Source organism: Mus pahari, chromosome 6 (assembly GCF_900095145.1).
Source record: "Mus pahari chromosome 6, PAHARI_EIJ_v1.1, whole genome shotgun sequence".
In the NCBI taxonomy this organism is placed as follows: domain Eukaryota; kingdom Metazoa; phylum Chordata; class Mammalia; order Rodentia; family Muridae; genus Mus; species Mus pahari.
The window spans coordinates 38,201,257-38,229,204 of record NC_034595.1 but is presented as its reverse complement, the minus strand read 5'-3'; the positions used below and the strand labels follow the sequence as shown (position 1 = coordinate 38,229,204).

At 39.1% G+C, this 27,948-nt stretch overlaps 1 protein-coding gene across 2 annotated transcripts in view; it reads right to left on the bottom strand.

The window, feature by feature from the left end:
- The window catches only part of Adamtsl1 (ADAMTS like 1), a 365,598-nt gene that overhangs the window by 181,613 nt on the left and 156,037 nt on the right, over nt 1–27,948 (bottom strand). For both annotated transcript variants that reach the window (XM_021200231.2, XM_029540103.1), the window contains exons 6-9: nt 26,622–26,696; nt 22,162–22,319; nt 12,885–12,996; nt 8,644–8,782 (exon numbers count right to left, since the gene is read on the bottom strand). In XM_021200231.2, the coding sequence (XP_021055890.1) occupies nt 8,644–8,782; nt 12,885–12,996; nt 22,162–22,319; nt 26,622–26,696 (484 nt within the window). The remainder of the gene's footprint in view (nt 1–8,643; nt 8,783–12,884; nt 12,997–22,161; nt 22,320–26,621; nt 26,697–27,948) is intronic.

Here is a 27,948-nt window from a genome sequence, read left to right as displayed (position 1 = left end):
TGACTCCATGGCACCTGTGAAAACAGAACTATAGCCAAACAATGGTGCTCTGTCCAGCCTCCAAATGCATCTTCCTGAGCCTTGGCTCTGCTCCCTCCTGGAGCTCTGGCCACAGCCCTGATGTTTGCCTGCACTGTGATGGAGGGGAAGGCAATCTTGCCTAAGATGCTCTGCTCATTTCTTACCTTTAAGACACATTGTATCTGTTCTCAGATAAAGAGAACATCATGAAGGATGCTGGAACTGGGAAGCTATTAAGGGACTTGATGAGAGTCCCCCTAGGTTTGAATGTAATGTGAATGTGTTTGTGCACTTACATTTATATATGCCCCTAGGTATGTGGACAGGAGGGAGGAGTGAACACGATTTACAAAATGATCACAAAGGAAAACTAGAAGAGCAAACTACTCATTCTCCATCGCTCCTGTAACCCTGACCACGTGTGTATTTTCACAGCGGTAGCGAAACTGCTCCATCTAAAACTCACTGTAAGGGCTGTTGAGAACAGAAGCCGAGGACAAGAAAGTGAGTCACTTCCCACCTAATCTACCCAAAGCACACAATTTACTCAACTGTCTGATGCTATCATGTCATGACAAGTCCTTATAATGAAATATTACACAGAATATAAACAGATAAAACACTCTGAGCCATTTTTAATAATACAGTACCTGAAAAAAATAAGTATAAAATAGAATATATCATTAAGCCCACAACATTAGAAAATTTATATATATACATTTCATCTATAATGTAATTTTCAGCTTGCATATATGTGTGCCCAGGTATACACATGTACACATATAAGGACACTTGTGTCTATACTATATATGTATGTAGACTCTCACATGTATAGTAGGGAAATACCTTATAACTCTGGTTGGGTCCTAGGGGTTAGATTATTTTGCCTTGCTGTAAAAAAAAAATCATCTTCCTGTTTTATAAGTTCTAAAATAACATACTGCCTCCCACAAGCTCAGCAAGTAGAGTACTGAAGTATCAGATGGGAGCATTTGGAATTAAGGTAAATGAATTAAATGAGGTTATCACCTCTAATTCCATGTGTCACCTAAATATCATTGGAGCTTTGTGCAGGAATAATTGAAGTTGCAACTTCTGAACAATAGCCATGACCTTAAAAGCCAAACCTGAATTAGAGGCACACTACACAGTGGGGAATTCGTGAATTGTGATCGGTCTGTCTTTACAAGAAAAATCCAAATGTAATTGACTCCATGGAAATGAACCATAAGAGGAACATCTCAGGGCCCCTTGCCTCTTCCCATTGCACATCCTCTTTCTGGCTTCTGACCGCTGCATGGACCATATGACATCTTCTCTTGTAAGCTGCTTCTCTTGTGATTGTTGTCCTTTCCAAGGCATTGCCATTCTCTTACCCATCCACCGTTTGGCTTCTTCTCTTTGCCCCTGTGGCTACCTTATAGTAAAACAGTGCTGCTGGCCCGATTGTGTAACTTGGCATCCTTGTGTTTTTTGTGGTAAGTATGGATGCTTCACCAAAATTTCTTTATTTTCTATCTCATGTATGCTTTAGGCATCCTATTGCTTTGTAATTGTGGAACTCAACTCACTTGCGGCAGAGTTGGGCCCCAGAGTTTAGCTGACTCCTCTTTGCCTTCCCCACGGTACCAAACACTAAGCCTCCAAGACTAGGAAACTACTGTGTTTGTTTTGTTTTGTTTTCCCTAAGAATGAAGTTAGAGGTGCTACAGTATTCTGACTATGAGGTTCCATCTTCTCTAGATGATTCCCAGGCAGTAATAGAAATCACCTTCCGAAACAACTCTATGGAGATTTAAGGAGGCTCAAGCATTTTGCTTCTCCTTGAGAGGCAGAGCATAGAGAATCAGGGCTCAGTGAGGGAAGGACTACACAAGAAGATATAAAGTTGAATGTCAGTGTTCTTGCTGCAACCTTGAGTACTGGACATTGGTACCTTTGCTTCCATCTTATGAAAATGCAAGTGGTCATGAACAAGTCATGAACTTTAAGATAAAGGGAGAAGACAAGAAACTCAGATCTGTAGACTTTGCATTAGCCTTTCCTATCTGGTGGCTGTTGAGCTCCAAGCTTGATAAACACTAAGATGGTCTAAATTCTTCCTTCTATAACACCTGCCAAAATTCTGAAACAATGAGTGCCCCTAACATAAAGTCAAATTGGAATTGAGAAAATGTCTTATCTAGTAGCCCTTATTTCTTTGAAAACTACACGAATGTCAAATTACTGGGTAATCTGTATCAATTAACGATATCTGGGTTGCAAGGGATCCAGAATCAAGAATCCTGATTCACTGACATGATGTGAAACTGTTTTTCAGACAAAAAAAAAAAAAATCATTTTCTACTATAAAACTAACCACTGAAGAGTTTTAGCATCTTAGATTAAATGATAGAAACTCTGCAATTTATATTTCTGGCATTTCTTCCTTGACATTAATAAATGCCATGTCTGTATTATTTTTAAGTAAGTAGAACTATCATTTCGTTAGGATTTATTTTCCACTTTCGTTGTGTACTCCAGAAAACGACTTGAGTGGAGATGGCTACATGGACGATGCTTGCTTCATTCGGGTTTCTGCTCACTTTGTCAAGCGTGCAAACTTGTATTGAAATGGTTCTGTGAGGCACTGGAGGCAGCCCTCCCAGGCTTTGGAAGGTGACAAGCAGGACAGGGTTACTGGGGGTGGGGTGGGGTGGGGAGATGGTATCAGAGCTGCCTTTCTGTTGGGTGAGAGACACTGTGGAACTGGAAGTATTTAGATCCACGCCCCAGCTTGCATTGATGGAGCTTCACTCGAGAATGCCGCTTACCCTCTCTGGCCTGTTAATTCCACAGGGAATATAAAACTAAACTGACATAATGAATATGTGAGCGTCTTAAAAACCTTGTAACGGAGTGACTTTGGGCAGGTCAGTCTCCATTTACTAACAATAGCTGTGATTTGTTGAGTACTTAGCACCTCCCTAGGAGGTTTCCACCTTTATTTCACAGAATCCTCATAGTACCCCGCAGAAATGTTTTATTTTTCCTGATGGGAAATCAAAAATGTTAAGTAATGAAATGCCTTACATAGTGGTAGGTTGATGTTAAAAATGAGGATGTTGGAATTCCCTTTCCTAGTAACTCTAAGGTAATTAAAGGAATTATGCAAATAATTAATTGCATGTTTTAAAACCTTGAAAGGCAATGCATGCAGTGAGCTTACTGTTAGTACAAGCTGGCTTGACAGAAGATATGAATAGCGTGATAATCGAGTTATAGGTATAGTCAATGATTTCACTGTCAGCTAACAGGTAGTGTGTCTGCAGGTGTTAGTTCTATAATTTTCAGAATTGCTCACACATTCTGAAATGAAGCACAGCTCTGCTTTGCTATCCCATACAAATCCACAAAAGCAGAAATGAGATTTTATCATTATTATTTTACCACTTATTTAAATGACGCTGGTCCGATGGAAGCGTTACCTTCCCAAGTCATTCATTTGTTGCAATAAAATGATGTACTTTAAGATGTACATAATTTAGAACACTTTCACTTTCTTTTTGCTTGTTCAACAACTCAACTATTTTCTAGTCCTCGAATAGAACTTTCCTTTTAGAAAACACAAGTAGCACAATCTCTTATGGGCTGAATGGCTAGGACTCACAGCTGGTATTGTCACAACTGTCCTCAGTACTTGTGAGCTGAAACTTCAGGAGTGAGTCTGCACAGCATAGTCTATGTCTTACAAACCCAATTAATGTGATTTAGCTTCCTAGGTGATGTTCTCCTAGGAACTGTCTCCCAGGCAACCCAGAACCACCCACAGAGAACTTACTTTCTGGACTCAGAGAATTTTAGGATTTCATATTTCCTTTTCATGGATAAAAAAAATACAACTGGAGAGCAGTTTCTCCAAGCAGCATCTATTAGCTACTTGCCCAGTCTTGGTCTCAGGCCTAGCTGCAGTAACTAATGTTTGTTGAGTGTTTCTTATGCATCGGGTCCTCCACTAAACTCTTTAAATGTATCATAGCGTTTATCCCTCCTGACAACTTTAACAACATAAGAACTGTTATTATTGTCACTTCACAGGAGGAAAATCTGAGGCTTAGTGAGAGTAAATAATTTGCCAAAGGCTGTTCAACTTGTAGGTGACAGCTCTGTAGCCTCCAGGCAAGCTGTATCACTCCAGAGTTCTCATTCCTCTACCAGGCTCTGCTGTTGGGCACCTAGTAAGCATGAGAATCCAGGTTTTTTTTTGTCGTTGTTGTTTTTTTTAAATCTGACTTCCACATGCGCTGTCTTTCCAGATGCAGAGTATTTATTAATTGTTACATTAGGATTCAAATCTGAGACCCATTTTTCAAAATTTGCTCTCTAGCCAGTGATAATTTAGTATATATATTTCAAACTAATATAGAGCTGGAAAAGCAAAACCAAAAAATACAAACCAACCAACCAAGCCCAAACAGTCAGAGGTTGCATGCTTTATATTTCAAGCTGCCCTGAGGACACACAGTGTACACTAGATGAGTAAATGACTCCTTTTCACTTGCTTTTTAACCACAAGCAAAGACTTCATAGATTTCTGGCCACATAGAAATTGTGGCCTTCCACCCAAGAAACAAAGGTGGCACGAACTGCTACACAAATTTCAATAAAGCTTCCTGGTGTAAGAGAGGAGTGATAATTATGGCAAGGCAGACACATGACAGGTTTGACATGTGAACAGAACCTGGTTGCCTGTTCCATAGGTGAAGGTTCATAACTAATAGAAACATGAAGTTGAGAACTAAGCATGTAGTAGATCCCTGGCAGGCATGAGTGGAGTGTCTTTGGACTCTAAGAAGACCCAAGTTGGACTGTCAGGGCACTTGTAGAGCAGAGTCTGTAAGAACATATGATCGACCTGTGACATCATGGCTCTGCATTGCCAATGGAAAAAATAGAACTAATTTTAGCAAAGAGTCATTAAATCTTTAGCCCTCTCTTTTCCTTTCCTTGGTCTTAAGTGTTGGCTCCCCTTTTGAGGGCCACTTCTGGCTAGGAAACTAAGTATTTTGTCACTTCATAAAAATTACTGCCTAAGTGGCATGCACAGAGATCAATGAAGCTCTGGTGAGAGGAACGGACGGGCAGCAGACTAAGTTCTTCCACTGGACAGACAGAGCAACCATCTGCATTTCCGCCTCTGCAGCACATCCGTGCCACCTGACATGGGTGCTGAGGCTGGCTTTCAGAAGAGGACACAAAAGATGAGGGATCACTGACTTCCAGGTGAAATAGAATCCCATCTGTGTTACACACAATTGACAAGACCAAAAAGATACAGCAAAGGCAGTAACTGCTTCTCTTGGGCACTGGGGAGCTTGGCTAAACTTTTTTCATTATAGCCTTTTAGCTCATCAACATTTTAAAAATTAACATCTAGAAGCAGAGAAAGTGATAAAAACATGGAAATCCTTTGAAGAGAGTAGGCCAGATGTTCACTGTCTGTTCAGCATCATCTGTAGCCATGGCAGCTGGCTGATGTGATGTTATGAAGAGTGTTTAAGAACAGGAAACAAGGGAAGGGGGTGAGGGCAAGCTTAAAAAGGAGATGGGAAGGCAGACAAGAAAAGAAGAGACGATCCCTGAGACCTAACAGCAGCAAGGAGTGGGGCATTTCAGAGGGGAAAATATCAAGGCTTAAAAGATGAACAATTATTTAGTGACCTTACTAAATGCATGTGCTTGTGCATGTGTCCAGGTGCTGTTATAGGAGGGAAGGTCAAAGGACCACATTGCATTTCCTGCTCTATCATTCCCTACCTTAGCCCTTTAAGGCAGTCTCTCCTTGAATTTGGAGCTGGGCTGGAGGCCAACAAGCCTCAGGGATCCTATTGTTTCCACTGTGCTAGCTCTGCCTCAGGGATCCTATTGTTTCCACCATGCTAACTCTGGGGTTCCAGGCCCATGTGGCCATGCTCAGCTTTGCATTTGGATGCTTGGGATTCATGCTTATGCAGTGAGCTCTGTTACCTACTCTCCAGCCCCTATTTAGTGTCATTTTTGGTGTTCATGGGATATCTCTATCTTGAAAGGGAACAAGACTCAAACTCATTATCTGAATGTGAGTTTGCTTCTACTTAGTATAATAAGCTCCAGATCCCAGGATTTACAGGAAAAATAGATTTCAGTGACTATATATAACAATATTTTATGTAACAACATAGGAATTAAAAATGTGTGATTTTTTTTTAAAAAAGTTACATTTTCTTACGAACATAATGTAGTATATTCAAAAAGTAAAAAAAAAAAAAATGTGTGATTTTGTACTAAGAATTTCCTTGTTTTCCCTTTGAGGATTTCTAATTTGGACACAAAGTTGTAGTTGTAAGTCATTGCATCCCATTCTAATTTAATATAGCACCCTTAAATCTACAGTAGTTAGAAAGCATTTGCTCAGTGGGTTAATCCCATCATCCAATGACCCATCTTAGAAAGTCTCTCCTGTCTGCTTTGAGCCCACCCTCTCTCATTTTTCTCTTAGAATTCAGAAGATCTGCACACACAAAATAGCTCCACGAACTCCACAGGATTCCTGGAGTGCTTTAAGCTGTAGACCCACACTCAAAAGCCGCTCTCCTCAAGCATCTCCTATTGTTAAGTCCTGATGTTTACAGCTTTGTCTAATTCTGTCTTCAATAAGAAGTAGCTTCTGATAGGAGCTTCCATCTTCTTTTTTCCTTTTCTTTCTTCTTTTTTGATGGTCACCTGTCCCCAACATTTATGCCTGTGCTATATTAGATTATTAGATATTTTAAAATGGCATAGAATATAGACTGAATAGGCAGCCTTTCGATGTAGCTTTTTTTTTTTTTTCCCAGCTTTTGGCTTTTGGATAATAAGAAATGGGCCAAAAATGTTCCTCCCACAGAGAAGAGTGGGTAAAGATCAGAGACTAGAAACAAAGGATAAATTTTTCTCGTTACATTTTCTTCCAATTGTTAACAACAGTGCTTTCATTTCAAGCCCTCTTCCACAGCCATCTCGTCACTGAAGGCATGTTTTCCCAAGCAAGGAAAAGCTCAATGGAACTGTGGGGAAATGAATCTATCTCTCCTAGAAATGCACATATAAAATTTCACATGTCTAGGTAAGACTTTCAGTCCCTCTGTGATTGAGCTGGGAATAAAGAATGCTCATCTGAATTGGGATAAATATGCTGTTTCCTGTTATAGGGATGGATAAAATGTATACATCGAATCATTTCAAAATAAGGTTCAATCATAGTTAAAGATGTTTCAACTGCTCAATATTTCTAAAGCAAAACAAAGCAAAAATTTAATACCTCATTTACTTTTATATCACCCGAACATTTACTATCCAATACTCTGATGTAAACACAAAGCTAAATTAAACTAGAATGTCAAGCCATAAAGTATCTATTCTTTTTGTTCCTTCGATGAGTTTACATTTATCTCTATGTCTATGGTTTCTAAACATTAATTATTAATAGTAAATTCAAATCACATATATAAGTTAGAATTCGTGGCTTAAGGTAGAAAGAGCATATACATACTCTTAAGTCATACATAAGCATACGTAAGTCAGCAATGGAATAAAAAAGTTGCATCTCTCAACAGTGTACGAGAGACCGCTCTCCACCCACTCCACCCATGTAGCAGCCTAGTTCTTCAGAACTTTTCTTTCATGTACACATAATTAGCAAGACTTGATTGGAAATATGACATAGAAATCACTAATAAGAAAGGATGTTTTGGCCATTGGTATCTGTGAACTGGTGATTGCTTTTGTGGAGGAAGGTTTTTCTAGATGCTCTCTAGGAAGTTGTGGGTGTGTAAAAGTGCAACTGCCAAGAATCACTCAGCGGTGTTGGTGTTTGAAGCCCCAAGCGAAGGCACCGCCCTCGGCGAGCAGATTCCCCACCTGCACATCAACAGTTACTCACATTGTAGGCACATCATCAGTCTGCCTGCTTCCTGAGCCTGCAAAGAACTGGGGCCCAATTATGGCTTCTCTAAAACAAACACTAGTGTGTGAAGGTGTTAAAGGTTTACATCTTTAGAGCTTCTAATTACAAAGATCCTGAAGAAAACTTGACTTGGAAATCAGCCCTAGCTCCAATGGAGCAAAGCCTAAGCTTTTTCTCAAAGGTAGCAAAAACTGTTTTGAGGCTGGCTCTGACCCTAATTAATTGTGCGAATTGATTATGCAAGAATGGATTGACTATGGTCCTGACATGCGTTCTTCTGTGATTGCATCCCTGATCAGAGACAGGGAAAAGAATGGGAAGCATTGTGAGACAGTAAGCCATCACACTGGCTAAGACACCAAGATGTTCCGTTCACTGGGCTTTGTCAAGGGGAGAAACAAGATGTCAGGATGTGAAAACACTCAAAGGAGAGAGAGAGGACTTCACTTTGAAGAACATTTACAGAAAGAAAATCCACAGACTCGCCCACACCCCCCACCCCCGTCCCATCATAGCAGGAGCCAGGAGCATGGGTGCCATTCACGGTGGGGACACTGGACAGGGCCATGTCCTTTATTTTTAAGTTAAATATCCACTTTCATCTAAGAAGCTAACTGGGAACCTGATCTATGATAAACAAACAGGTAAACTGTACTGACCTGGCCGGACAAGGATCCAAGTTGCACTCCTGAAGCTTGGGTTTGGGCTTGATATTCTCAGGGTAGTAGTGACAGTACTGGTCGGCCACCACACGGTTACTTCGTAGATCATAGCACTCGGCAGACGTCAGCTGGTAACCTGTAAACATCAATGCAACCAGGCTGCTTAAAGTACGTGTCAGCACAATGGACTTCTGTAGGATTCTGGACTATCTTTGGTTAAGGAAATTATTCCCCATGTCTAAGCTATTTCTAAGAAAAAGCAAATATATAATTGGAAGGGTCATTGATGTTATAGGACTCAAATTCTAATTTTTTCTCAAGTAATCTACTCATTTTAATTATTCAATTATATTCCAGGGCTTGAGTTATACAAGAACATAGATTATAAAACTCTGTGGCAAGAAATATTTGTTTGTTTAATATAATTACAAGAATAACAGAAAAACACTATTAGTATTTGTTTTTAACCAAGCTTATTATGAAAGGATGCTAAATTGCCTCTTTATCTCTGGGGCTGCTAGGAAGAATCAACTCATAACTCATTAATAAAGTAAGTAATAAGTGAATAAATAAAATAAAATTAAATCTCAATTTCCCCTCTTTGCGCAATGGAGACTTATGAGTCAGGTCCCACCTGAGTCAGGTTCTACTAGGCTGCTTAAATTCAACCTGAATGAGTTGAACTAAGTAAACAGACTGATAAAGTCCCTATAAAAGCTATCCTGAATCTGAATTCCTTACAGAATTAAAACAATAAAACCAAACATACCAAAAAAAAAAATGCAAATAAAAAAAAAAAATGAAAAGTCCTCCCAAGCCCCCTTCCTAGCATTTAACTTTTACTTTTTCCAAAATACTTTGTCATTCCTCCTCAGATTAAGTATCTGGCTCTTACTTTGTAGGCTTCCTTTTCCATTGTTTTGATAAAGCTCTTTCCAAAAAGTTGTAGAGGGATATTTAATTTTACTCCTAACATGTTTGGTCTTTCTCACCTGTTTTGTGATGTTACGGAAAGTAGTGATGAAGACTTAAGACTCTTGGAGTGAAAATAAGTTTATAGCAAGGATTTTAAAGGTCTGTATCCTTTTATTCCAAACCCTCCCACCCCCACCCCCAATTCTTCCTGGCAGGTAGATGAGTTATGACTAAATATGCATTCGGAAACAAGATTGAAATCATTGGGAGACTTGCAGAGGTTTTAGGAAGTCAGAAGGAGGCTTTTGAAGCCAGATTTCCTGGCTTGAGGCTATGTTCTCAGACCACCCACAAAAAGTTAATTGTTCATTAAAGACCTAAAAAAAGACCTTTAAAAATTCTACTGGGAAGATGAAAGCCCAGAAAGAAGCAAAAAGCAGTGGGCAGGAATGCACAGCCAGCTAGCGTTTGGCTTTATAGAAAAGTTAAGTAGCAAAATAACATTTCAGAGAAGTCAACACACTTTTACTTTTTGTCTCCATCATCCTCCAACATGGCAGTTTTATAAGACAAACAGTTTGGAGTTTTTCAGAGAGTAAGGACAGAATTTATCAGGTAATAAAATGTGGGAAGAAATAATAAATTATTAGGCTGAGGGTATGGTTGACGGTGCTTTGAAAACCATCATTCCCGAACCCAAGCCCTCTGCTTTGAAGCTCTCACAGACTAGGAAGTAAAGTCATGGAGTAAAGCAAAGGACCAGTGTGGTCAGATGACAGTGCCTTCTGAGGTTTGCCAGGGAGTTCTTGTGGAACATTCCTTACACATGGTGAAGTGACCAGCCACGTGAATCTGACAGCAGGAGCCCATGTGGGAGGGCGGCACAGCTTATTTCTCAAGAGATTGCAAGAGTGGTCCATGAATTGAAAGGAAGACTCTATACCCCTCCCACACAACAAAGGGACATTTGCTTATACTCAAGCTTCCTGAGAAGACTTCCTATGAACAGAGGCTTGACACTGGAAAGCCATGGATAGCTGTACTCTTACATGTGAGTAAAATAAGGCCCAGTGTGGTTGGAAATGGAATGAAACACTAATTGCTTTATTTAAATAGTAAGTCATTGTCAAGGTTACTGAAATTATACTGTCATAGCAATTCTGTGTGAAAATGATATAGGGTGCATGCAGTTGAATTGCTGTTTTATGAAAGGTATGGTTTATATTTAAAAAAGAAAAAAATATTACATTAGATGACCTTTCATTGAAGTTTGTTTTGTTTTCTGCATGACTCATGAATCTATAGAAATTTATTCTCATAAAACAACATCATAATTGGGAGCTTTCTTTCCTTTTCCCCCTCTCTTCTCCCTTCCCTCCCTCTCTCTCTTTCTTGTATGTGTGTGTGTGTGTGTGTGTGTGTGTGTGTGTGTGTGTGTGTACTTGCATGTGGAGGCTCCATATTGATACCTAGAACCATCCTCAATTGCTCCTCTAGCATATCCTTCACACGATTTCAATCAAACCCAGAGCTTGGTGATATGTCAGTCTAGATAGTCAGTTGGCTCTAGGAATTTCCCTGACTCTGCCACATCTACAGAGAATTTAGCTAGATTCTAGTCATCTGAACTCTGAACTCTGGTTTTCTTGCTTTCATCACAAGCTCTTGGCTGCTGAACCATCTCTTCAGGCTGGCAGTTTGTTTTTAAAAAAGGAAATTTTATTCAAGGTCAGTTAGATCCACTATAGAAATACTATTGTATGGAAATGCAAACAATCTTGATGGCATTTGACTCATTAATTTTACATTAAAAAAATCTGTGTTGACTAGGTTGAATGTCAACTCAACATAAGTTAGGGTCAATTAAGAAGATGGAACCTCAACTAAGAAAACACACCCATCAGATTTGCTTGTGGGCAATTTTTTGGCACACTTTCTTGATTAATGATGGATATAAGAGGGCCCCGTGCACTGTGGGTAGTACCACCCTGGACAAGTTGTCCTGGATGATATAAGAAAGCAGGCTGGACAAGTCATGGGGAACAAGCCAGTAAGCAATGTTTCTACTTTGTTTATCTTTGTCTCAGTTTCTACCTTCAGGTTCCTGCCCTGACTTCTCTTCATGATGCAGTGTAATCAGAATGTATAAACCAAATAAATTCTTTCCTCCTCAAGTTGCTTTTGGTCATGGTATTTTATCACAAAATCCTAAGATAAAATACAATACTGCTTTTAGAAGCACAATTAGTGTTTTGTTCATATGATATAGAGATAAAAAAGCTAAATATATAAATTATGTCATATGTTCTTATGTTTTAAAAAAGTGATAGACAATCATTTGCACCAATTTATGACTTTAACTACTGTAAATAATTCCAATATAGGTGAACTATTAAAGTTAGTCAATCAACCAGCTTCCACAAAAGAATAGAGAAAGAATTAATCAGATATACCAATTTTCAAAGGCATATATATGTAATTTTAGACCAATTAAAATGGAAAGCAAAAGATAACCCACAAATGTGGACAATCTAAAATATTCATACAACAAATTTGCTGGAAAGATTTTGGTAATAAATGCATTCATAAAACTTCTCAAACTCCTTTATCTAGTAACCATATCACTGAGTATTCATCCCAGGGGAATTTGTGAATGATAAAATCATTTAGGCATTATATTATTATAATGGTATAACATTTAAAAGAACCATGTGATTTATTATAAGGAAATTACTTAAAAATGTCAAAGAAATATGACATACATCCTCTATAATTATAAAGAAACAGAAAATAGGAAGAAACTTTTTCTAGTAATACAAGACTCTGAGTGTGACATGGATGTGACAGTGTATGGACAGGAATTCTCTTTGTGACTTTTCAGGAGAGACACACCACAAAGGATATATGGACTGAATGCATGTCTCTCAGTGTGTGGTGATGGATACAGGCAAAACATAACCTAGGTTAAGTCAACAATGGAGTGATTTTTTTTTTCTGGTAATAAAACTTTCTCTAATGGAGCAAGCCTGGCAAGCATCTTCACTTGCTTCTTGAAGAAGTATAGGCTAAGATGAGAGCAAGCACTGCACTGCAAAGATGCTGTTGGAGAGGACATCGCTACTTTCAACTTTCCATGGTGCCAAGGAAAGAGGTGATTGTTATGAGCATCCGCAAAGGAAAAGCACCCCAGGGGACCTCACAGGTGGCTTCAGGAAGTGGCTCCTTTCAGAAGAAGAGATTCATCTATGCTGAAGTTGGTCCACTCTTATAACATCCAGCTTTTTCCTCACAGAGGCCTAGATAGGATAAGTGAACATTGTTACCTCCACCACACGTTGCTGAGCAAGGAAAGAAGTCTGTTTCCCTCCATCGGTGCATGATGGGCTGGTAGAAGATGAACTGGACCGTGCTGTCTGCAGGTCCCAAGTCATGGATCTGCAGGAACCAAACAGGAAAGTCAGGGCTGTGATAGGAAGAGGGATGGCTTCTAAGTCTCTGGTAACCTTGGCTGAGAATGCACGGTGTATGGAGGTCTTGGATATGTGAGGGCCTATAAGGGCATTGAATGAGAAGGCACGCTCATTCATCCTACTGTGTCCCAGAGAATGGTTCTCACAATACCTTTATTATCCTTACCCCCACAGAGCTGATGGCTTAGCGTATGACGAGATCTCTGTTGTGACTCTGCCACAGTTCCCTTCTCACCCTTATTTCTACAGAATCACATGTAGTCTTTGAAATGTATATTCAGAAATAGACAATATAGTAAGGCATGGTGGTGTATGCCACTCAGGAGGCAGAGAGAAGAGGATTTCTGTGAGTTCAAGGCCAATCTGGTCTATATATATTGAGTTCCTTGATAGTCAGGGCTATGTAGAGAGACCTAGTCTCAAAAATAAGAAAGACAATTTATTTTAAGGAAATCATAAATGCCATATGTTACAGAAAATAAAAAAAAAATACTATCTGTAGTTGAGAAAGAAAAAATGTCAAGGATTAAGATGCTTTTCCCATTTAGGGACATACATGGGTCTTCCTGTCAGTGCCATGATTCATGTATCTGGATGTGCTAAGTCACCAGTTGGAAGTTACTTAACTGCAAATTCTTGGGCCCAAGCCCAGAGATCTAGGCAATTCTAATGTAGATATTCCAGAATACCAAATGTCAAGATACGAAGTTATAAAAGCAACTACTTTCAAATAAAACTGGTGCTTATGAAAATTAAAACTTGTTTTTAAAAGAGGAAATATGAGACAGTAAATTTTTAATGGTTCCTAAAATTACAAGGTTGAGCAAACATACTTAAACTACAAGAGAAGAAAAAGTACCGAACACGAACTTCAGGAGGACTGAATGATGTGACAACCAATGCTGGGCCAGGCTGGGGCTGTTCGTTATATTATTAAGAGAGGTTCTTGGGATAATGACAGAATTACTTCCCACTCCAGTTGTACTTGTGATAATCAGTAAAGTTTCAGGGTTCAGTTGAATAGCATGGCCTAAGCCTTTGTCTAGTGTTCTTAAGTCTCCATAACATCCCAACTGCTGCCCTTTATTTAGGGTAAACTGATGGCGACGGCCTTCAGATTATTTTAAAGGCAGCCCCATTTCTCTGCTGCTGATCTCATTAGGTACCTTCAACACCAAGGACACAGGAGAAATAGGAATAGTGAACAAGAAGGTGTTAGAAAACCTGCAAGTGCCAAACTCTAGGCTGACTTTAGAATTTATATAAGTAGATGGAAATGTTCCTCCAGAAAGTCTGGGAGAGTCAGAGATTAGGAAGAAAGGAAGGTCACGAACCTACAGATGGTCTCATTTCACACCAGGACTGTAATGGACCTTTAGGGCCCTTTATATTTGGAGCAAACAGTGATAAACCCATCTTCCAAAACAAAACCAGAGGATGCGGTAGTGTCTCTACCAGAGGGATGCACAGTCCTCTACAGTCCCATGTATCAGACACACAGTACCTAACTGCTAGTTAGGGATCCAGCATTTATCTCTTTATCTGGTAAGCTTTCGTCTGATTGCTTTAACTCCAGCATCCCTTCACTTCCTTCAGAGATGTGGTTATCATGCTGGAAAGTCATTAAGAAGGTCTCTTTTTTGAACCCAATACCCTTGAAAAATGGGAAGAAAAAAAAAAACTTTTAAAAAGCCATTTCGTATTTTATTCTCTCCTTATATGACATATATGGTATATGATGTGTTTCAGCAAGGGCATTTGCAGCTCTGAAAGAGCTATCAACAAGATGGGCGACACCGTGGGAACAGCTCAAAGATGCACAGCAACAACTCTCCAAGGGCTCTCCTTTGCTCTTCTGCCCTTAGTAGAGCAGCAGTAGAGCTGCAGTTGTGGCAGGTGAGGGGTCCATGACAGCCAGTACCCTGCCAACCACTTATTTTGCTGGATCCTTTTTGCTGGAGACCTGGGCCCACATGGGTGGGAGGTGGGGTAGGGGATTATAACTAGCTATGGTTAAAATGACGAGACCTTGCCCTAGAACACCTACATGGTGTTCACTTGCCTTTAGATTTGGTAAAAGGGAAAAAACGAAGCAAGGCCCTTTATAGGCTTGTTAGAAGCTACCAATAAAACTCTTCCTAGCTGAGAGGAGGGAATAGATAACAAGAAGGCATTTTGTCAGGCATTATGGCGAAGGAAGGAGAAGCGGCAGCTACAGCAGAGCGCTGTCCTCTGTGAGTCTCACAGAGATTCTAAAGAATATGTATCAGTTCTGAGGCTGAGAGCTTACATTTAGAGAGATCACAAGTGAAATGGGTTCTTTTAAAATAGATTAAATGGATCATGAGAATGAAGACCTCTTGCTTTATAACCTTGCTTGGTTTTGTCCACATGCGTAACATTTCCTTTCTCCGTAGTCATGTTCTCCATTTAACAATGACAGTGATGGTCAGCATATACCACATTCCTACCAAGGCTGAGGTATGTTTTATTTATATTAAATTTAATCTTAAGACAGTGTGGGTTTCCCACATTTAAATTACAAGGAGAGGTTCAATGATCTGTTCAAGCTGTCTCGCTAAGAAAGAAGAATACAGACTTTGAGCTCAGGCCTATGTGTCTCTAAAACTGCCATTCTTCTCTGGCACCACCAATATCCACAGTGGTGCCATGAAGAAGTGTGAATTCACCTTTTTCATGTCCTCCTTCCTGTCACAACATCTCCTTCAATTCTCATTTTAAAGTAGAGACAAGCACTTAAACTAAAGATAAGGCTGACATGACATGTATCTTTGGTGGTCTAGCAGTTGCTCACGGAGACAGGCCAGCCAAAGTGTATGTTCTGTTTTTCTTCATTCAGGACTGCTCAGTCCTTGTTATCATTAGCTCTGCTGTCCCACAAACCCTAAATCCTCACGCATCACGTGCTTACCCTCAAGAGTATTTGAAAAGCTTCAGTTTGACACCTTAGAATGCTGGTGCGGGGAGCTGAACACATCTGGCATATGTAATTTTGACCTCCTTATGCTAATAAGAATTTTTAAAAAATGTTGTGGACTAAGCTCTTCTTCCTATAGTTGTAACACCTCAGTGTTTCTAATTCAGCTTAAGAACTTCTCACACTAAAAGAGAATGGGAAGGCTCATAACGGACAGCACTTTAAAAATGGAGTTTGGGGAAGGTGTGTGTGTGTGTGTGTGTGTGTGTGTGTGTGTGTGTGTGTGTGGAGATGGTTGATCTCCCATCAGTGTCCAGCTTAATGAACAGAGGAGACAGCATAAACACATGAAGACAGCATCAAGACCACAGTGGTCCCCACAGGAATAGTTCTGAAAGCACACCCCCCCTTTTTTTTTTCTATTGAGAAAAAGGAGGCTTGTGAGCTTTCCTATATTAGCCTGATAAATGTCTTCTCTCCACTGGTGCCAGAAACTCTGTAACAGTCAAGAGGGGATTGTTGATGGTAGTAAGGAATTTTTTCATCCACCAGGCAGAAGGGACACTTCTACTCTAGGTGCACAAAAGGGAGCCCTGGTCACCAAGAGTCACGGTGGGAACTGACAGGACCACAGTGCTCTTGGGTACTCTGTTTCCCTTATGACTTGGAGATTGTGGGAATAAATTAACTTACTTCCTAGGGCAAGGAGAAAATGGAATAAAGCTAAGGTACCCACTTCTTAATTGTCTTGGTCTATTGTGTTAAATTTTAGGCTAGTTTAGCAATTGGCAGAATGCTACTTCTTCAAATGTGTGAGAAAAAAAAAATGGTCTCAATGCTCTTGTTTGCGTTTTCAATGACATACAATAGTAACCTAATCTTTACAGCACCAGGTGTCTGTGAATTAAGTGGGGGCATCATTGTTTCTTTAATGTCTCTTTCCATAGTTTGTTATCTCATGATCCTCATGATCATACCTCTTTCTTTGGTATCATCTCCAATGTTTGGCATATAGCAGGCAACCAAACACTTGCTAAATAAATCAATGTGTCGGTGAACAAATGATTTATAAATGGTTCATGTTTTCTTTTGAGTATGTTTGGAACAAGATTTTATTTTGATAAAATCTTAGAATCTCTGTTGAATTTTAACTATTTTAGAAACATTGTTTATCTCTTCAGCCAGTGATACATCTCATAAAGCAAAGCAGAATGCTAAAAGGCGGTCTCTGACCAAGACCACTCTCTACCCTCCTTTAAAGCCTACCTCCTGAGCTGACAACATAGCTGCAAAGGTCAAAACCCTTGCTGGATGGGCCTGAGAGTCCTATTTCATCTCTGGAACCCAGAGTGGAAGGACAGAACTGGCTTTTGAAAGTTGCCTTTGACCTCCACACATGTGCTGTGGCACACGTGAACATATACACAAAATTAGAATAAGACAGAGGTTCTGAGGAAGGGTGAGGTCTTTTATCAGGGAAAATGATCCCAATTTGCCAAGTCTTCAGTTTCAGAACAGACACAGGAGGCACAGGAGGAAGGGTTTACAACCCAGTTAGTTGCCCCCCCCCCCCAGTGAGTCACATATTGCAGATGTCATGGGCAGCCCACTTTCCCATCTATTGATTTTATTGATTATACCTGCCAAATTGTTGCTGGGATACTAGTTATACATTGATCAGCCTGTGACCATCTTCAGAAAAGAAATTTTTTGCTATTGTGTAGAGCATGCATTTCAAAGGCTAAAAGGAAGTAATTTAATTCTCTCCATGTTCATACATATTATCTCATTTAATGCCCCATGGGGCTTCATTGGGGATGGTCTTATTTTATTACTATTTTATGAAGAAGTAAGTAGGCTCAAGTAGATAAAACATTATATGAGAGGTCGCACAGCCAGTAAACAGTGAGACATACTAAATTCTAGAATGCTTAACCATCATAGCACACTAGCATTGCCAAATTTGCTTGTATAACCAATGTTTGGAGTTTAAATCTTTTGAAACAAATACTTCTTTAGGGAGCAAGATGATAAATGTAACTAAGGGAGTGAAAAGTCTATACGCTTAAAAATGTAAAATATTGTGGTAAGAAATAGAATAAGACACAAATGAATGGAAAATATATTTGCCTATGGATTGGAAGAGTAATGTTAAAACGTCTGCCTTATTTGATGTGACGTACAAATTTAACGCTATCTTTATCAAAATTCCAAAGACATTCTTCATGGAAATATAACATGATTAAAAAAAAAAATCGCATAGAAAAGAATGTTTTTGAGTAGACAAAGCAGTCTTGAGAAAAACCACCCAAACTAGAAACATCCCACTACCTGATTTCAAAGTCTACTACATGATCAAACAGCAAAGCACTGGTATGAACCCAGAAACCTGCGGAACAGAACACAGAACCTGTGGGACAGAATAGAGAACCTGAAAATGAACCTAGGTGTTTATGGCCAATTTAGTGTTGACATAGTTACAAAGGATTCAGAATAAAGAAAGAAAATTTCTCTTTAATAAATAGTATCTGGGAACCTGAATGTCATAGGTGGAAAAATAAATTAGATCTTTATCCCTAACCATACACACAAAACAGCTCAGATTCTTTCATGCACAAAGATCAAGACTTGACATGTAGGTCCTACAACTATAAACATGCTAGAAGAAACAGTGGGAATAGTTTGACTACATTTATTGGTTCTAACAATGATTTGGGGGAGTGGTGTATAACCTCAAAAGAAAAAGCAACAAAAGCAAAGAAAAAAAAATGATATTATATTAAATTAAAAAGTATTGTACACAGGAAAAGAAGCAATAAGCAAAATAAAGAAAACATTTCAAAGATTGGGAGAGATTAGGTGTAAACCATACATAGTGAGTACGCAAAATATACTAGAAACCCAACTGAATTAGCAAGAAAAGAAATGATGTGGTTAAAAGAGGCTAATGATCTTCTTAAAAGAGGGAATGCAAAGAGCCAACAGACACCCAGTATTACTAATCATGATGGAAATGCCAGGAAACCCATGGTCACCTGTTAGCCCATACCTGCCAGGATGAACTCAGTTACTGAACTGAGGAGAGCTAAGGTTGACAGGAATGCAGAGAGAAGGGAAGCCTTTCTACTGAGTGTGGCAATGTAGATTTGTTCAACCAACTGAAAAAAGGTTGTAAACATAGAAGCACCATAGAAGTACCGTAAAATGCAACAATCCCATATCTGGATGTATATAATCAAAGGGCGTGAAGTGGGCACGTTGATGAGACATCTGTTCTATTGTACCCATCCCCACATGAGTCACAGCAGTCGATACTGCTGTCAATCAACCTGAATCCACAAGTTGAGTTGAATTTTAACAGCTAAATCTGAAAAATTATAATCTTTTGCTTTTCTTTACTAAAGTAACATAGAAATTTATTTTTTTATCATGAATCTCTGGTGAAAGGGTGATTTTAATTGTTTTTCTATATTTCTTAAATTATCTGGCTCATTTTAAAGTTTGTATGAATACATTAAAATTTTTACATAATCTAATTTAGAATAACTTTACATTCATTTAATTCCAGATGTTTTCCAATGAGAGCTTAGGGGAAAAATACATTCTTAGAAGGAACATAGAAAATGGAAAAGAATTTGGGGCTGGAAGAAAAGAAATGTGACTCTAGTCCAAGATTGCCATGGGTATGACCTCGGGTGATTATTTCCTGAAGCTGAGTTTCATGGTTGATAAAATGGGTATGTCATCACCTGTTATTGTTACAGCCCAGCGAGAACTGGAATTCCTTATTCTTTTGGCATTTACTTATGCTTCATGGTTTGCTTTTATTGAGATATGAAGACAAATATAATACAGCCCCTTCCTCTAGAATCAATAAGGAAACATAAACAAATGTGTGATAAAGAAAGAAATGGCAAAGGAGATACAGTGATTTGTGAAGAAGATGCCAGAGGAAAAGAGAGGAACATTTTAGGTAGAGACCATGATACTTCTCCAAGACCATGAGTTCCAATGGTGGTGGTAGGTAGGACTTGCTAGTCTCTCAGCCTACACACAAAGGGGTCAAGTCAAAAGTTAAGATAGAAAGAAATCAAGAACCTTGATTACCAAAACAAGAGGTGCTGCGCTGTGAATTTAGATGTTAATCTCAAAGTCAAAGTAGAAGGACTATGAAGGATTCTGAAAAGGGGACAAATAATTCTAGAAAACCAGTTCTGAGTCCAAATAGATATGGGATCTGAGCTGGGAAAAAAGTTTACATCCAGAGTATGAGCTTAGTCAAAGAATTGCAAAGGTGTAAACTAAAACAAGGGCAGCCAGAATGAAAAAGGACCAGAGGAATGGAATGGAAACAAAGCTTATTGCATAAAGAAGAGAAACCAGGTGATTCAAAGGTTTCTGATTTGCTTGGCTGGGCAATACTATTCCTATTCATGGAAGGGGGTTGAGAAAAACATAATATTTTCTATGTGTAGAATCTAGATTTAAATACACACATAGTCACATATGTATTATGTCATATAAACACAAGGAGTACGACTTGAGTGGAGGAAGGGGACCATCAAGAGTAGAGGAGGAAGGCTGGGAAGAACAGTTAGGAAGTATGAACAAGCCACAATGACACATGTCTAAGAGAAATCTGAATGCTAACTAAACGCAGTTAATAAAAAACATTTAAAAAGATGGAGTTCCAGGACAACCAGAACTACACAGAGAAACCCTGTCTCGAAAAAACCACCCCCCCCAAAAGATGGAGAAGATAAAAAATATGACATTGAGGGTTTCTGAGTTTACTTAAGTTCAATCTTGACTATGTTTACCTTACTGTGCTCATAGAGTATCTAAAGGGCAATGGGCTGAAGGTAACAAGATGGTTGGAAGGTGTTGGATACTGCTATGAACTATACATACAAAGATACATAATCTTACTGGAATTTAACTCTATGCATTCATCATGAATATTAACTATTGTAAGGCCATCAGGGAAATGACAATTCTACAAATGGTCTATTCAGCAGTACTCTATGGGTTTCAAAGAATTAATATATAACTTGATTTTTACTAGATGTGCTATTGTACGCTATCTCTAGTAGTTTGTAGCTTCTTGTTCATATTCATGTGGCCAGCATCTGGCCTGAATTAAAAAGAACAACCATACAGATGAAGATAGAGGACAGTGTTCTGGAGCCCTTCTTCCATACAACCTCACCGCCCATCACATTTTCCTCTATGTATTCTTATTTCCCGCTGCCATGGGGTCACCAAATCTTTGCTTAAATCAAATGTCCTCTGGCTCCAAGTCTCATGATGAAAAAATTTATGGAGTCCTGGACACATTACAAGTTTTACAGCTTTACAGCTGAAACCCTTCAGGTCCCCCTGACCTCCTAAAGAAAAAAAAAATGCTTTATTTTATTGTGATTCCCAAGTGTTCTCCCAGTGTGTGCATTTTTCCAATAGAATGTCCTGTTGCTTCCAGCAATGTGTTTCATATTACCTTTAAGGGCAGGGCAGCTCTGATATAAGGAAGCCGGTCAATCTTCTTGCCAGCAAAAAGAGAAAACCGAACTTGCCATAGGAAGTATGATTGGTTGGCTAGGTCTACAGGTTATCAGTTTGCATTTCTCTCTTACTGAGGATACCTTATATTAGTCAACAACTGTACTCTAATTATTCAGAAATGATTTATGCCCTCCAAATAATTATAACTATATTGGCTATGTATGTGAGGCCATTTGATTAATAATATATTCAAAGATCCTCCTTGAAAACATATGTTCATATGACATCAAACATGTAGCTAACAAAACTCTTGAATGAAACATTTTCTGGGTAAAGCATACATACATATATCGTTATCTATTATCTATCTACCCATCTATAATCTCTTATTTATCTATTTCTCTATCTTTGTATCCGTATTACCTATCATCTATTATCTATCTATGATCTATCTATTGCTATATCTATCAACCAATATATCATCTATCATTTATCATCTACCTATCCATTTATCATCTATCATTTATTTTCTATTTAATCTATCTATCTATCTATCTATCTATCTATCTATCTATCTATCTATCTATTTATCTATCTATCTATCTATCATCTATCCTTTATTTCTTTTAGCAATTATAAGTGCCATCTGTTTTGATGTGAATTAATATGAAGGAACCAAACAGGCTTTACCTTGATGATGAAATCTGCTGTCAGTGGCCCAGCCATCCTCAGTATCTCTTTGTCTGGAAGTTTCTGGAAGTCCACTGTAGAATTGTCCACGAGGAAAGTGCCTGTAGAGCTCAGACTATTTTCACCTTTAGTTCCCTGGAGGGTCTTGGTTTCCAGATCTATATAATCAAATGCAAGAAGAGGACAGGCAGGTATGCCTGGGGCTACCACTGAGCACATGCAAACACATTTTATGAATTAAAACTTGAGCTACTTAAGAAAGGAGCATAATTCTTTAGATAACCGATAGTATTGAAATTGCAATATAAATAAGGTATATAAACATGTCTATGTCATTCAGAAGATTATGTTACAAATGAAATTATTTTAAAACTCACTATCTAAGCATCCATGGTTCCCTGTCAAAATACCCTTTGACTTTCCAATGACCTCATCTGAGGATCCCACTTTACTGTAACCCAATTCCTTAGGCTAACCCACGTCTCATACATATCTGAGTTCTGTCGTGGTAGTCTTTAGTCCAGAAATATCCCTCAGCTTTTTTTTTTCATTCACTGAAGTAGGTGCAGGTGGATCTATGTATTGTCTCAGCATCTGTACAATTTCCTTTTCATGCTCTGACCTACCTACCTTTATACTTTCTGTTGCTTACTGCACATACACTGTTGCTCAACTGAAGAAACTATAGTGGCTTAAGGACAGGTGCTATCCATTGAGTCCCTCCTCTTTTCACAATGACTTTTTGTTTTGTTTTGTTTGTTTTTGTCTTAATTTTTATTTTATTTTATTTTATTTTATTTTATTTTATTTTATTTTATTTTATTTTATTTTATTTTGGTTTTTTGAGACAGGGTTTCTCTGTGTAGCCCTGGCTGTCCTGGAACTCACTCTGTAGACCAGGCTGGCCTCGAACTCAGAAATCCATCTGCCTCTGCCTCACAACTGCTGGGATTTAAGGCATGCGCCACTATGCCTGACTTCACAATGACTTTTGATAACAGTTTTTTTCTTCACAGATGATATTCTATAAACACTTAAGAAGGAAAAAAAATGAATCCTAGAGCATTCAAGTTTGAATTTGTTCAATGACACAGTCTATGAGACATCTTTTGTTATAGGAAAGTAGAGAATGCTTAAGAAGATCATGATTATATTAATATATATATTAATATGTCAGAACATATATTGATTATATATGAATTATCTCATATAAGAACAAGCAGGATTATTTGGGTACAGAAACTGTCAAAAGTGGGAGAGCATGGCTGGGGAAGAACAGTGGTTATGGAATACATATTGATAGTATACATTGTGATATCATAGAGAGCACACAGTGGTCATTGAGACGTTATTTAGATTAATTGTGACCTATATGAAGAAAGACAGAGGACTTAGGTAGATGATTTCTATAGAACCTTACACCAGAATCATTGCTTCTGACAGCAGTTCTTCAGGAGAAAGAGATTTTGTGTCTCTCAGCCCAGCTTTGATCCTGGCCCCTCTCTTCTATTACATAGAATGGACTTTTGGGTTGAAACCAATCTTAAAGCTTCTGAAGATGCAAGAAGCCTGGATGTGTACCCTCATCCTGAGCAACAGACTCAGTTCTACTGAGAGGATTCCTGTCTGTCCTCAAGGTACATCTGATTAAAAATGGGTTGGTGTAGCCAGGCAGTGGTGGCAGACATCTTTTATCCCATCACTCAGAAGGCAGAGGCAGGCAGATCTCTGAGTTTGGGGCCAGCCTGCTCTACAGAGCGAGTTCCAGGAGAACAAGGGCTACATGGAGAAGCCCTGTACAAAGAGACAGAAAGAGGAAGGAAGGAGGGAGGGAGGGAGAGAGAGAGAGAGAGAGAGAAGAGGCTGGTATGAAGCTGCTTTGTCTACCAGGAATATTTAAGTATTTAAATATTTAAATATTTAACTTCCCATTAAACATGGTGGGCTAGTGAAGGGAAAACATCCACATGAGAAATGGGACATCATTATCCCCCTCCCATCATTTTGTTGAAATAACTGAAAAGTTAAAAACAGAAGTAAAACAACAAATTTTTGAAACATATGTTTTGAAATTAAAATATACTTATGTAATTTCTCCCCTTTCTGTTCTTCCCTCCAATCCTTCCAGTGCCAACCCTTGATCTCGAGTGAATGGCCTCTTTTTCTTTAATTGTTATTACATACATCTATGCCCTACAGCCTGCTCAGTCTGTATAATGTTCCTTGTATGCTTGTGAATCCCAGGCTGACCCCTTGGTATTTCCTACTTACACAGTGTAAGCAGCATGCTTGTTGGGGAAAGGAGGTCTCATTTGTGAACTGTGGCTGACCTAGCCATTCTTTAGGATGACTCAACAAAATACGTATTTTCCCTTTTTTTTTTTTTTGAGCTTTTCTGTGTCTCTGTGTGAGGTGTGTGTGTGTGTGTGTGTGTGTGTGTGNGNGTGNGCGNGNGCGNGNGCGNGNGCGNGNGCGNGNGNGTGTGTGTGTGTGTGTGTGTGTGTGTTTATGTGTATGTAGGTAGGTAGGACAGACGTTGGTGTTGGTGCTAGGGGTCTTCCTCAATCATTCTACATCTTACTTTCTTAAGACAGCGTCTCTCACTGGACCTGGGACTCACTTATTGGGCTATACTGGCTGGCTAATGAGCTCTGGGGTACCAGCCTGTTTCTGCCTTCATTGCTGGGATTATAGACACATAATGTTTTTCTTTTTAAATTTTAATCCATCCATCCATCTATCTATCTATCTATCTATGTATCATCTATCTAAATTTCTCTTGCATTGGTGTTTAGACTGCATGTATATCTGTATGAGGGTGTTGGATCCCAAAGAGCTGGAGTGAGAGATGCCTACGATCTGCCATGCGGATGCTGGGAATTGAAACTGGGTCCTCTGGAAGAGCAGCTAGGGCTTTTATCTTTTGTGCCATCTCTGTAGTTCCCACACTGCTTTCTTACCTGGCTTTTTACATGGGTATTGGAGGATCTGAACTCAAACCATCATGCTTGCACAACAAGCCCCTTACTAACTGAGACATCTTCCTAGACTCCCAATTCTTCAGCTCCTTAGCAATCATAAAACTAGGAAAATACAGGAGATCAGCATATTTTTTAAAAAGTAAGCTTTTGTTTTAAGTATTTCTTCAGCATTGCTCAGTCATTTTCCTGTGTCATGACGATGATCTCAGCCTGGCTATTTTATTTCAGTATCCTGCACTGCTCACAAATTTCCATTTTGGAGTGTTGTTGTTCAATAGCAGTTATCTGTGTCTTGTTCTCAAGGGGATAAACAAGTCATTTGGATGGTATAAAGTGTACACATACATCATCTTTTGCCATGAGAATGCTGGATTTATGAGACTGTTTAGGATTAGAAAAGAACTTGGGTCCATATAAGGATGACTTATTGGTGTCTAAACTGTACCTCGCTTACCCCTTGCTTCACAAGACCTTTCAAACCTCATCTCTGTGATTAAATGTGTTTGTTTTTAGAAAGACTTAGTAGGGTATAATAACTTCTTTAGGCTCTGATCTATCTTCCTCTTGTTTATCTAATTATAATGATAGTCTAATTGCCAGGAAATAATCCTTGCTACTTAAACTGACAGAAGTGCTAAGGGAAGAACTGAAGAGAAAGTGGGCATCACAGAAAATGTTCTCATATTCCCCCCCCCCACACCCCTGTCTTTGTTTAGAGGCCACAACTTCTGGTTGTAATTTACAAATCTCTATCCAGATAGCACTAAACCATAAGGAATAAGATGTGGCTGTGTATTCGTGCCTTGGCATGACTGAAGATCAGTTCTTAGACCAGTGCTTCTTAACTTGCGGGTCAAGACCCTTTTTGTGGGGTATTCTACATCAGATACCCTGCATACCATATACTTACATTATGATTTATAACAGTAGCAAAATTACAGTTATGAAGTACCAACAAAATAATTTTATGGCTGGAGGTCACCACAACATGAGGAACTCTATACTAAAGGGTTGCAGCCCTGGGAAGGTTGGTAACCACTAGCTTGATGAACCCTACAAGGAGAAAGCTAAGATTTTTATCTTTAAAGCTTTATTGCTTTTTCACCCCAAATCCTACCATTTGTCTTCAAGATGTGAGGGCTATGAATTAATTCACAGAATTGAAAGAGCGACTATAGAGAAAGACAACAGAACCAAGGTAATAGTCATGAAGGTTTAGGGACTCAGTCACATGCTTAGCCCGCAAACAACGCACCAGCACCCTGGATGACTGCTTATAGATAACTGCAAAGGCTTCCTCCTCACCACACAACCAAATACAAACAGAAGCCATTCAGTCTATCATATCACAGGACTGAGATGGGGTGAGGGTAGGGTCGGGGTATAGGCTCTCTTGAGCTTACTTCCCTTCTAAGAACCAAAGTTAATAGTAACAGCTAAAATTTCAAGTCCCCCAAGGAAAACAGTAACTCTACTTACACAAATGATCTGGCCCCTTTAAGACAAGGCGGATGTGTCTGCTGCCGTAAGGAATGGCGACCACGGTGTCATCCGCTAGAAAGAAACAGAGCGAAGCTGTAAAAGCTATAATTTGACAAAAGAATTACTGACTGCATCCCATAGAAAGGCAGGAACAATAGATTTACATGTTTTTTTTTCTTAGTATTTGAAATGTGAAAGGCAATGGTTTAGAATTAAAATGTCTACTTTCTCCAAAATAAAACATGCCAAAAGAGTCACCACTGCTAGAATTAGGGAAATTTAGGCTTTTAAAAATGAATGGGAATTTTTTTAAAGCTGTTTTATTTTTAAATGAGTTTGTGTGTGTCTGTCTGTCCATCTGTGTCCAGGTGGGAATATGTACACATGTGAGTGATGCTGAACACGAACACCAGAAGAGGATGGTAGAGAGCGCTGCAGGGCATTGTGGACCACCTGACATGGCTGCTGAAAACGGAGCTTGAGGGTTCTGCAAAGCAGTGCGTGCTTTAACCACACACTCCTCTTTCTATCCCCACCCACGTGAATTTTGATTTAAAAACGGATTTGCAAGGAACTCTCTGACTTTAAATTGCCATCGGATTTTCCTGGATTACATCATTTGCACTGGGTTAAAATGAAAAAATGAGCACTTGTGTTCAAAGGACAGTGTACTGTAAATGAATTTGCACCTCTCTTTGTCAGAGCATCTTAGCTAAATGGGGCGAACTAAGAAGGAGGAAATACATGTGTACGCTCTGAACCCTCAAGCCCCCTCCTTCCTGTTCTCGGCTACAAGCTACCTTTGTTCTTAAGGAAATATCGTGAAATATCGTGAAGCCTAGTAAATGACTTCAGATATTGTTCCACATCTATCATCTCTGTTTTGAAATACTTTTAAAATTCTGTCTAAATCAAAGATTATTTTAGCATAGATCTCCCTACCTAAAAGTTGAGCCTACGCTGATGAGATGCAGAGATTTAAAAACACAGAGAGACTGGAGAGATGGCTCAGTGCTTTAGAGCTCTTGCTGCCATTCCAGAGGGCCTGAGTTCAGTTCCGGCACCCACATCAGGTGGTTCACAACCATCTGTACCTCCAGCTTCAGGGGATCCGATGACTCTGACCTCCTTTGGTACCTGCACTCACAAGCACATACCCACATACAACTACACAGAATTCAAAACAAAAATAAACCTTAATAGACCAATGGAATAGAATTGAAGACCCAGAAATGAATCCACACACCTATGGTCACTTGATCTTTGACAAGGGAGCTAAAAACCATCCAGTGAAAAAAAGACAGCATTTTCAACAAATGGTGCT